The 12590-nt window shown below is 42.9% G+C and overlaps 1 protein-coding gene across 9 annotated transcripts in view; it reads right to left on the bottom strand.

Annotated features, from left to right (window-relative positions):
- Window positions 1-369: 369 nt before the first annotated feature.
- Window positions 370-12590, bottom strand: part of ARHGEF3 (Rho guanine nucleotide exchange factor 3) — a 265172-nt gene continuing 252951 nt past the window's right edge. For 8 of the 9 annotated variants that reach the window (XM_005310014.4, XM_065550989.1, XM_008174741.4 and 5 more), the window contains 2 exons: window positions 3964-4150; window positions 370-2815 (listed from right to left, as the gene is read on the bottom strand). In XM_005310014.4, the coding sequence (XP_005310071.1) occupies window positions 2469-2815; window positions 3964-4150 (534 nt within the window). In that variant the 3' untranslated portion in view covers window positions 370-2468. The remainder of the gene's footprint in view (window positions 2816-3963; window positions 4151-12590) is intronic. The other variant, XM_065550990.1, reaches the window with a different exon arrangement.

Raw genomic sequence — 12590 nt, 5'->3', positions numbered from 1 at the left:
AATCTGTTGTACGCTGGGTCTCTACAGGAATTCAAACTCTTTGTTTTGTTTTTAAACTGATAACATTTTTTCCTCACTCACATTGAATGTCTAACCTGTATAAATTGTGCTGGTACAGGGAAAAAAAAATATCAGGGAAAACTTTTTGTGAAAATTTCTACCAATTTCCCTCCCAATGCTCTGAAAATTTTTCTATCAACATTATGAAATTAGAAAATTTTTGTCCAGCCCTGGGTACATAATCCACTTCAGCCACAACCAAAATATAAATATTGCTTAGGTATGCTAAATACTGTTGAAAGCCCTGTGTAGATTCAGCCATAGTGGGGTTCCTTGGATAATAAGCAATCAAAACAATTAAAAACCAAAACAGTTTAATGTAATTTATTTGAAATGCTTCCATAAAAGTTTAAGGCCATTATACACAAACATTTCATCAACACATACATTCTCTCCTCTTTTCCATAAGTCAATACTTTACATGCTTTTTGCTAACACTTTGGCCAACAGTTGTCATACCAAAAGTTCATAGCCTAATATATTTTGTATTTTTCCCCCCATCAATAACATGTTCCCTTGTCCTATTCTTCTTCACTGGCATGCTCAAACATTCTACTCTAAAAATGAAGCAGTTTAAATAAATTACAAGCCTGCAATAGAAAAAATTCACAATGTTTTAAAAACTATAAATACAGAAATATGGTCTACAGGGTAAAACTGACAACAGTATTTTTTTTTAAAAGTAATATACCTTGTTTTTATATTGATTATCTTGCCACACTGATTCCTTTAATGCACTTCATGACATATATACAAGGTAAGTGACATTTTATTTACTGCTTTCTTTCTGTAAACTTATAAACACACATGAAACAAACATTTTTGGCAATAATTTAGCAGTTTTACTACTTGTGCTGGTGTGCATCTATTTTGCACAGGTCATCCTGAATTTTTATATCAAGGATCATGTCAATTAGTAAGGACACAAATTTTGCAGCCTACTTTACCTTTCAGTAGATGGCATTATTTCCTGCACTGACAAATAAAAGATGAACCACGGATTCCTAAAATAGGCTGTTGCACAGTGTTTTAGACTGCATCTTAAATTGGCTGATCTGCCTCTCATCATAATGAGTCAAGCCAATAATAGACTCAATTAAATCAGCCACCAGAAAACACAGCAGTGGTTCCAATTACAGCATAAGGTTTAGATGCAGCAAAATTTAAAAAAAACTTGACAAAAATATAAAGGATGTGATATTTCCTAAAGGAAAAATCAATTCCCTTTTTTATTTAAAAACGTTCTCTACTGTCTTCTAAGAGGTGTTTGTACAGCACCATTGATACAAGATTGTGTCTCAGTCTTAAAAAACAACTATTTGTTATTGTAAACAGAGTCATCTACACAAAATCTTGGGATGTTTTAACTTTAGTTTAGTGGTAACAGTAAATCAGGTCAATGGAGTGCAAAATGCTGGAGGGCCTATTCAATGATCTGATGCTTTCTTAGATTCTTCCTGTCTTAGTCAGGATAATACAGAGTTATACATGGCACTGTAAGCAAACTACCAACTTTTTATTTACACATTCCCAACATTTAATTTGAAGATTCAGTGTTAGCAATAGACTTCTCTTTCAATTGATTTTAGTATTATGTGCGCCAATAAGTAAACCACAGCCACTACACTGACCCTTCTAATTGACCAGCTTACTATGTTGGTTTGCTGGATCTTTATACAGTGCTTCCTACTTTCTAAAATTAATCCCTAAGAGTCACTGTTAACGTGGCCTACTCTTTACATTTCCTGTTGATTTACCACCACAATAGCTAACTTACCTTATTCCAAGATGTTATTTTTGTAGACATTTGCCTTTCTGAAAATTTTGAACGCCATTCCTAATTAAACACAGACTTCGATACCCCTTTTAAGATTCACTACAAAGTTTGTCTTTAGGTGCCACGTTAGAGGTCAAACACTGTAAAAAGCATGGAGAGACTCTTAAGTAATATACATATAAACAGTAGTTTAGACAGAGGAGACGCATGAGGGAGGTCTGCAGGGTCCAGTGCCTTCCCCCCCCCGATTTCTACCAGGGTTTATATGCCCTGCCCTGAACCCTGCTGAATACCACCAGAACCTTTAAAGTGTGCCACCCTACCATCAACAGTTATGCATCATCTCTGAGTTTAGAGATTCTACCAGCAGGACAATGAAAATAACTGGTCAAGTACCACTTTCATCCACCCAGATGTTTATGGAAATATCACAGGATAGGACTTGTAACAGATTCCAGCTTACATAGATTGGCAGTTACAGTACTACACTCAAAGATACAAGTACAAGAAAGATTGTGTTGACATTGTCACAAAAAAGTGTTAAAAGTGCTTTTCCAAACTGCTCCATTTATGGAATGCAAATACTGTACAGGTAAGACATAGGTTTACTTCCATGAACTGTAAGTTTCAGTCAAATGTTGGTTTCTATTGGTTTGTCATTCTCACAAGAGTTTATCTGTTCCATGCGTTCACAATCAATGCTGACTTCACTAGTGTCCATACTACAGTCTGACTCATTGTCTGATTGGTCCATTTGCTCAAGCCTGCTTTCTCCCTGTGGTACCCTACTCCTATTTGGCGATATTAGGAAATGTCCTTCTGAATCCAGTGTTCCAGCCTCTCCGTCACACACAACTGTTTCTTTGGCCTGTCGGATACAGTTAAGCCACTGTTGTTTGTTGAAGGAGTCATTGGCTTGCAGTGAGTGGGACTGGCTTTGTGATCCACTTTTGAAGCTGATTCTAAAGAAGTTTTTAACTGAAAAACAAAATATGTCAGTTGATTGCTTTGGGTGTCTGCCTTTTTAATAAGTGAGTACATTAAAATACTAAAACACTCAATCAAGTTCTTAGGTTTACTGGGTTGCTTCCCCAGGGCTGTTAGAAACCCATAGAATAAATAGGAACCGAGGGAAAACCCAAGGACCTTGTGTCATTCCTACCTCTGTAGGGCAGTGCGGCAACCCCAGATACTACTGGAGTTGCTAAAAACTGAATGCTTGCTAGGTTAATTAGTTTAGAGTTCAGCCAATATAGTGATGCTATACATGCATAAAACCAACCACGAATGCCTAAACTGGCTGATTTCTATGCCAATTTACCGTTTCAAGCTTGGAACCTTAAGCAGCTCAGAGTTGATGCTACCCCCAGAGCCCTATGGAGCTTTTCTGGCTATAACAGCCCTGCAGAGTTGTGAAGTTTCACTTTTGCTCCCTACAGAGCAGCCAGGACTACTTTTTCCTGTGGCAGGTTGGGCCCCCTCTTACCTGTAACCCACAACATAAATCAGTCGCAAAAAACTTGCAAAATTATTTCTCAGAAAAGGTTAAAAGATGGTTTGTAAAAACCTGGTTAATTCATAGGCATTGATTTGACAAACACTTAACATGCTTAACTTTAAGAATATGAATAGTCCAGTTGACTATAAAAGGATGACTCAGATGCTTAACATTAAGCACATGCATAAGTATTTGCAGGATCACAGCCTTAACTGTGGAGTAGCAGCCAATGCCTCCATAACAAGATGAAGAATCACAATAGATAAATCTTGTCATAAGATTTCTAAATAAGCTACAAAATTTAAAAATATACTCTGGGGAGACTGTTTATAAATTCTTGTTTTGCTTCTACATTCTACTTCCTTTTCCACTTCCCAGTGCAGTAAATGTGTGTGTGTGGTGGTGGTGGGGTTTTTTTTTTTTTTTGGGGGGGGGGGGGAAATAGAGAATCACATTATTGATATGATGGATTTTTAAAATAGACATTTAAAGTCTTGCATAACAACAGTTTGAAAGAAAGGTCAAATTTTGTACCTAAGGTGTTGTTTTAAATTAAGGGAGATTTCAAAGATGCATGTATTTCCTATGAACTAATAATAAAGTATTCAAATTAAAAGTGTATTCATACTTCTCTCATTGTTGCTAAATGCACCACGTATGGATCCACCCAGTCGCACCTCTCCATCTTGCAAATCTTCCAGAACAAGATCCTTTACTGGGATGGGCTGCCGGTATAGTTGGTAGCAGAGTTGTTCATTATGGGTAATAGCTCGGGTAATTACCAGCACTTCTTGGAACAAGAAGACATGCAGTTTCTGTTAAAAAGCATAAAAGGAAAATAAAATCATTACTCCTTTTAAAAAGTCACTAAACAAAGTTTATTTTAACTGTAATATACATCTGTGTTCTTTTAACAATATATATTCACTTTTAGTTCCCCTTGCTTAGACATAAATAAACAAACGTAAATTTGTTCACCACATCATCAGTGGGACTCTCTTCCCTCCCTCCCATTATAATACTGTTGGTGGCTTAATATAGTATAAATATTCATACCCACATGTAACTTATGTAAACTAAGGAAAAAACAAAAAATGCTTTTCTATCCCCATATCCAATGTGTTTAGACAGTGATCCTAGAACATCTTGCACAATGTGGGCCTTATTCATAACAAATGAAATGTTATGTTTGAGGTTCCACAACTTTCTCAGTTGCAGAGATGAGTTAGCATGAATCTGTCTACCCACACGTGGAAATCACACCTCTCAGCTGCTGTGTAGAAATACCATCAGTATTTCACTGAGATACTGTGGCCAGGTACACTACAAAGTTAGGTTGACGTATGCCGCGTTAGGTCAAGTTAATAACGTATGTGTCTATACTACCAAGTCCCTTCCGCTGACCTAAAAGGCTTGTATAGTCGACTTCTGTACTCCACCTCCGCAAGAGGCGTACCACTTCAGTCGACATCCATGCATGAATATGGGGATAGTTTAGACACTACTGTGTAATTTAAATGACTTGGCCTCCTGGAGGTGTCCCACAGTACTCCGCTGTGACCTCTCTGGAGAGCACTTTCAACTCCACTGCACTTCAGCCAGGTACACAGGAAACAGCTACTCCCATTAAAGCCCTGGGAACTTTTGAATTCTCATTTCCTGTTTGATCGGTGTGGAGAGCTCGTCAGCTCATCTGACCATGGATGCTCCAAGCCGCAAATGTGCTCCAGTATGGAGCACACAGGAGGTAGTGGATCTTATTGCTGTGCAGGGAGAAGAGTCTGTGCAGGCAAAGCTCCAAATCATCAGAAGAAACGTTAACATCTATACCACAATTGCACAGGTTATGGGGGAGAAGGGCTACACCAGGGACAAACAGCAGCTCTGCATGAAAATAAAGGAGCTTCGGCAAGCGTACCAGAAGACAAGGGAGGCGAACAGTTGCTCTGGTTCTGAGCCACAGACATGCCACTTCTATGAGGAGTGTAATTCTAGGCGGTGACCCCACCACTACCCCAAAACGCTCCGCGGATACCTCCCAGGAACCCCGGGCAACCTCGGGCAACAACGAGGAGGACATAGTTGAAGAGGAGGAGGAGAATGCAAGGCAGGCAAGTGGGGGATCCATTCTCCCCAACAGCCAAGAACTTTTTTTAAACTTTGGAGCCCATTCCCTCACAGGAACAATTGTCGGCGGAGCGTGATGCCAGGGAAGTCACCACTGGTGAGTACACATTTTCAATCAAACTGTAGGAGTTACATGCTATTATTTTTAATGTTGAATCTGAATAAAAAAATTGGGATAGTGGTTATCAGTGGCCACTCCAGCTACACAGAGGGTGTAATACTGGAGTGGCATGGGAAAGTGTCCTACTGTGGTGGACGAAATAAGGCAGCCCTTCCCAGAAACCTTTTGTAAAGAATTGCAGAGTACCTCCATGAAAGCTTCCTAGAGATCTTCCTGGAGGATTCTCAGGCCATCCTGAGCACATAAACAGTCTTTTTCTGTGAGATTTAATCTTGCACCAGAAACAATGTATGCACTGTCAATGCTACCCTTGTTCTCTGTCTTCTTTGCAGCTGAAACCTTGTCCATAGGCGCATCCTCCATACAGGGACAGAGACTTTCCCAGATTAGAAGGCGGAAAAAGACGACTCGGGAGGACATGCTCAAGAGTTAATGCGCGTCTCCGAGAGTGACAAGATGAAGCTCAGCGCATGGAGGATTGCACTGTCAGAGAGCCTGCACAATGACTGAGGACATGAGAGCATGCAGAGAGCAAAAGCGTGACACGCAGGACGAGATGGTGCAGATTATGAGGGGGCAAATGAACCTGCTGCCATCGTTGACAAGTTCAACATCCTTCTCTCCCAGACGTTCTAGGATGGGGGGGGGGGGGCGGGGAAAGAGTCGGGTATTCCTTGCGCTCAACTCCAGGGGAGGGTACAAGGACCAGAAGGCACCCATTCCCACACCTTTGATTGTTACTGCAGTGCAATTGTAAGCAAGCTGTCCTTGTCATCATCCCCTCCGCCCCCATATTATCAGCCCCTTAGCCTCAGGTTATCTTACTTTTCTTTACTGTCTCTCAGTGTTTGTGAGCATAATAAAAATTAATGGATTGAGGAGAAAAGACTATTCATTCAGCACACTGGTTAGTGGGGATGTAGTTTACAGGGGAGTACATGCAATGAATGGGACAACTTGGTAGGGAACAACACACAAGAATCACATTACTGTGGGGCATTGATTAAATTAGTTTTCAAAACCTCACAGAGACTCAGTGCACCTCAATGTGCTCTTCTTATTGTCCTGGTGTCTGGCTGCTCAAAATTGGCTGCCAGGTGATCTGCCTAAACCTCCCAGCCCACCAGAAACTTTTTTCCCTTTGTTTCACAGATATTACAGAGCACACACCATGCAACAACAAGAATGGGGATATTGCTTTCATTGTAACCTAGTAAGCAAACTATGCCACTCCATACTGCTGTCCAGGCTGCCTGTGTACAGCTTCATGAGCCATGGAAGCAAGGGGTAGGCTGGGTCTCCCAGGATCATGATTGGCATTTCAACATCACCAACAGTTATTTTGTGGTCTGGAAAGAAAGTTCCTGCTTGCAGCTTTCTGAACAGACCAGAGTTCCTAAAGATGCACACATCATGCACCTTTCCTGACCATTCCACGTTGATGTCGGTGAAACGGCTCCTGTGATCCACCAGCGCTTGCAACACTATTGCGAAGTACCCCTTTCGGCTTATGTTCTCTTTGGCAAGGTGGTCTGGTGCCAAAATAGGGATATGCATTCCGTCTATCGCCCCATCGCAGCTAGGGAATCCCATCGTGGCAACTTGGATCACAGCAGACCCCACAGTAGATTTACCCACTCCGAATTGATTCCCCACTGACCGGTAGCAGTCTGGTGTTGCAAGCTTCCAAAGAGCTATTGCCACTCGCTTCTCAACCGTCAGAGCAGCTCTCATTTTAGTATTGCTGCACATCAGGGCTGCGGAAAGCTCTTTGTGCCATTCCATGAAAGCGGCCTTACGCATTTGAAAGTTCTGCAGCCACTGCTCATCATCCCATAGCTGCATAACTATGCGGTCCCACCAGTCAGTGCTTGTTTCCCGGGCCCAGAAGCAGTGCTCTACCGTGTCAAGGTGATGCATGACTCTCACCAGCATCTGTGAATTGTTCCACTCCATGGCTTCCAGCAGGGCTGCTTGCGTGGCATCACATTGTTCTGCGCAGCAGCTCCTGCTTCGGCTGAGCAAATACTGCAGGATAAGGCATGAGGTGTTTGTAATGCTCACAAAAACAGTGTACAGCTGAGCAGGGTCGATGCTTGCCGTGCTATAGCGTCTGCATGGATAACCCAGGCTTAAGGTGCCAAAAAGGCTTGGTTTGTTTGCCACTGATTTCAGGGAGGGAGGGTGGTAAGTGCATCATGGGAGGCTAATACCATGTTCCCATAACCACCTGCGCAAATTTTTTTATCCCAGGAGGCATTGCAAGCCCAACCCAACTCAACATTCCACTCAGCTCCATGCACTCAACTACCCACAGTGCAACGCTCTGCTAGTAAGGATGTGCTCTGCCAACACAATGAGAATAGCGGGGACATGCAGAATTGACTTACTTAAATCAGAGGCTCAATGTCAACTTAAATAAAATTGATCACATTTTGTAGTGGAGACATACCCTTCACTGTCAAGATTTTCCTTTTACTGACAGTGAACAATTTCTCTGATTCTTAAATTGACCTGGCTCTGTCTACATATAGAAACTCTGTACAGTTTTCTTGCTATTCTTATTTCTATTCTATCTTCCAAGCATATATCCTGATCCTGCAAACACTTAAGCACACACATAACTTTATGCCCATGAATAGTCCCTTTGACTTCAAAATGGCTACTCAAGGGCATACAATTACACGCATGCTTAAGTGCTTGCAGGGTTGGAGTCGAAGCACTTTTTGTTTGGGCCCTTGTTCTGCTGTTGTTAGCATTTGCATCCACAGCTCCTCCTTCCATAATGTGTTGAAAAGCTTATCTTTTTCCTTTTGAGATGTGCCAGTTGCAAAAGCTGGGAAGGCTTACTTGACCATGAATGTGTTTTGCAAATACCCTCTTTTCACACAAATTAATATAGGGTAGATAGGAAATCTGTCTGGGACTAAGTCTCAGGCACTGATGAGCACAGTTGTGTGTGTTAAGAAGGGTGATTATTTTCTAATTTTTTGGCAAACCATTCCAATTTATATAGTTTAAAAAATACTAATATAGCTTATTTGTTTTGAAATTTGGCCACTTAAAATCTGTTCTTCATTCTTTGTATTATGGTTTCAGTATGTGACACTAACATTTATTTTATCTTAGAAACAATGAAGTGGTCAATTTTGAGACCCTTCTAAGTTCCAAGTCCTGTTTCAACCGGTGTGTCTGGTCTGATTTCCATAGGTACCAAGCACTCATCGGTCTGACTGAATACAAAAGTAACTACAAGAGCCCATCACCATTTAAATAAGTTTCATATTTATGAAAAAGTCAATAAGCTGTATGAGGGGAGGACAAAACACTAATTTTCACTTTTAGGTGCTAAACAACAAACATTAAGTTATGAATGGCTCGATATGATTCTTATGATTTGAAGTATCTTTGAGACCCCATCTGGGAAGCGCTGTTTTATAACCTCTCCCTTTTCTTTTGGTATGGCTCCTGTGTTGAAGGCACCAAGAAACAAGCAGGCTGCTGGGGCCAGAAGTGCTTCCTAGACGCCAATGGAGCATAAAGGCCTAAAGCTCTTGGTGAGTCCTTCAGGCCATGAAGTTTTGTGTCCATCTGCTCTGAGAACAGAGAGGAGTCTTCGAAGGGGCAGTCTTGGATAGACTGTTGGACCTTGTGAGGAAGGCCGGAGGACAGCAGCCAAGAATAACACCTCTTGGTGACAGCGGAGGCCATTGTCCTAGTTGCCGAGTTGGCAGCGTCCAGAGCCACCTGGAGAGAGGTCCTGGCCACATTCTGACCCTCCTCCAAGAGGGCAATATATTCCTGCCTTGAATCTTGGGGGCAGGGAGTCTTTAAATTTAGTCAAGAAGTCCCACCGATTAAAGTCTTATCTGCCCAGCAGAGCTTGCTGGTTGGAGATACATACTTGAAGGCTACCTGTGAAATAAACCTCTCTTCTGTAATGGTCTAGTCTCTTGGTGTGTTTTTACTGAGGAGTAGCACTCGACTGGTCCTCTTTGTCCCTTTTGTTTGCTGCAGATACCACCAGTGACTCTGTGTGTGTGCGCACACACACACACACACACACACACACACACACACACACACAGGTATTCGAACCTACTTGCTGGCACATAATACTTCTCGGCCCTCTGAGGTGGGGGGGAAGAGAAAAAGTTTGCCACAGGGCCTTGAGAGGTCCCATCACCACCTCATTCATGGGCTAGGCCACCTTTGAGGGAGCTGCTGCAGCCAGGTTATCAATAAGGCTGTGTGATGTCTCTGAGCTCCTCAAATTTACAGACCCAGGTTCACAGCGACCTGCTTCAGAAGGTCCTGACGAGCCCTGCAGTCATCCTGCAGAAACAGGCTACAGGGTCCTGTGACAACCTCATCTGGAGAGGAGGAGGTGGAGCTCCTTCCTCCGCCTCAACTACATCCGCTGGAGCCATCTCCTGGACATCGGTACCAGATCTGGATTCCGGTGCTGAGTGGGAAGGAGTAGTAGCCCGTCTCTCAGAAACCACTGAGTAGGAGTGATAGGAGGGAGAACCCCATACCTGGGGAAATCCCCAGGGGTTCCAATAAGGCCACTACATTGACTAGTGACCTGCTGGTCAGGTGCTGGCAGGGAGACCGGCACCGAAGTCCAGTGGCACAAACTGTGTACCGTTGGTAGGCTTTAGGTGGAACGTAAGATTCAGACTCAGAAGAGGAGTCTTCTCTCAGAAACCACAGCAGAGCAGATACCAGGATCAGGGAAGACTTGTCCCTAGAGGGTGCCGGGGGGCCAGGAAGGAGCCCGACACTCTTTGTTCCATCCTGCTTCCAGGTCGGGGAGCTGGTAGGTGTCCTATTGGAGTAGGAGGAACTGGCAGAGAAAGAAGGTCCCAAACTGCTTGGAAAGCCTCTGGGGTCGATGGAACCATGAGACCGCTGGTGGAGGGTCCCACACCGGACTCAGTGCTCTAGGCAGAGCCGATGGTGCCATCACGGGTCCAGGAGAGGAAGAGTAGCCCAGCACTGGCCTCATTGTGCTGCCTTCCCCTAGCTTGTCTCTCTTCTGCATTGGCGAGCACCCTCTCTTGGGGTGCTGCTTTTTATGCTCCTTTCTCAGCACCAGAGATGGTGAATGGTACCAGGGGAGCGCTTTGCTCTGAGAAAGTACTCTTTGCCAAATTGGAGTGGCTTGGCTCTAAGATTGGTCTCAGGGTGGCTTTCATGAGGATACCCTTCAGCCTAATGTCTATGTTCTTTTTAGTGTGGGGTCTAAAGTCTTGACAGGTCTGGCACTTGTCCCTCATGTGAGTTTCCCCCAAGCACTTTAAGCAGCTGGAGTGCAGGTTATTCCCGGGCATAGGTTTGCCATAAAGTACAAGGCTTGAAGCCCAGGGACCAGGGCATGCCTGGCTCTTGGGGTGAAGAAGTCCCTTGACAATAGGAACTATTTACGCTAACAATAATTTAAAAAATACAATGTACACTAAACTATGATAACTACCAATGAAGATAAGAGTCCATTAAACACTGGGAACAAAGCCTTGCCGGAGGAAGAAGGGTTGTTCCAGCAACTGTCACAGGCAATAAGAAGGAACTGAGAGGATGCATGCCCAACGGCACCCCTTATGCCAGTGCATAAGCGTGCAGCTCCAGAGGGTGCTAGAACTGGCCCAACTGATACCACTGAGGAAAAATCTCCAGCAACGGCACACGCGGCGCACAAACACCTAACATAGAATGGACATGAGCAAGTACTCAAAGAAGAACAAACTACGTGTTTGGTTAAACAGCTGCTATAACATAAACCAGTTTGCACTAGTTAAACCCATTTTTAGGCTCAAACAAATTAACTTCTACACCCTACTGAAATGTGCCAGAGCGTGGGATTCATGCCTCCTGGCTTTCTGTGTGGGTTCTATCAAGGATGAGTAGCTTTACAATCTAGCAATAATACCACTAGAGTTGAGCTTGTTGAGGCCTCTAATCAGTCTCTTGTCCCATCTGACCCTACCCCAGCCCCAGCTCACCCAATCCATTCTGTAGGCTGTACTACATGGCTATGAGGCTCCAGCAAAGGGCCTCCTGACTTGGTGTTGGGGAGCTTGCACTAGTGAGCCTCATCCTGAAGCAGACTTTCCACTAAGCTCTCTGGGGCAGGGATTGGCTTTATTTGTCTATATTGTCTAGCACAATGGGGTTCTGATCCCTTATTGACGTTACTTGGTGCTACCATAAGAAAACTGCCACCATGGGGGAGCTTATAGCAGGTATTCTTTTGGCTTCCTGGGGAATGAAGAAGACCCCATAGATATACACAGTGGGACATGTAATTTTCATTATCATTTGTCACCAATGAACATGTCAGGTGTTAACCAGTCAAAAGAATATACATAATCAGTAAAGTAATGCAGCTTGTACTAACGTGGCATTCTGTGACATATCATAAGAACAGAAGACAAGTAAATTTATAAGATAAAACTGGTCCTTTCTGCTTCATCTTAACACCCTTTCATTAATTGCTGTTCCTGCCACACACACACACACACACACACACACACACACACACACACACACACACACACACACACACAGAGTCTTTTACCTCTTCAATAGGTCAGTTAAACTTACATAATGACACGCACTGAATTTCAACAGTTCTAATAAATGACTAGCGATATATTGACTTGAACAACATTAATTTTTAGCATTTTTGAACTACCAGCCAAGGACTTGCATATGAAGACTTAAATTGTAGATGTAAATACATGAGGGTGAATTATGCCCCCAAGAGCAGAATCTAGTACATAATTATACGATTATAACCTGCATATTTTAGACTACCAGTCAAATGCATGCACATAAAGACAGATTAATCTAAATTCAAGGCAGAATTCATACACACACCAATTTAGCCATATTTATAGGTGCCATATACTCCAAAAGACACACATACACTGTATAATTTTTCCTGTGCATGCATTTAGCAGTAAAACCTTTGTAACTGTTGTTCTTCGAGATGTGTTGCTCAT

Source organism: Chrysemys picta, chromosome 7 (assembly GCF_011386835.1).
Source record: "Chrysemys picta bellii isolate R12L10 chromosome 7, ASM1138683v2, whole genome shotgun sequence".
NCBI classification, from domain to species: Eukaryota; Metazoa; Chordata; order Testudines; family Emydidae; genus Chrysemys; species Chrysemys picta.
This window is presented reverse-complemented; position numbering and strand designations above follow the sequence as displayed.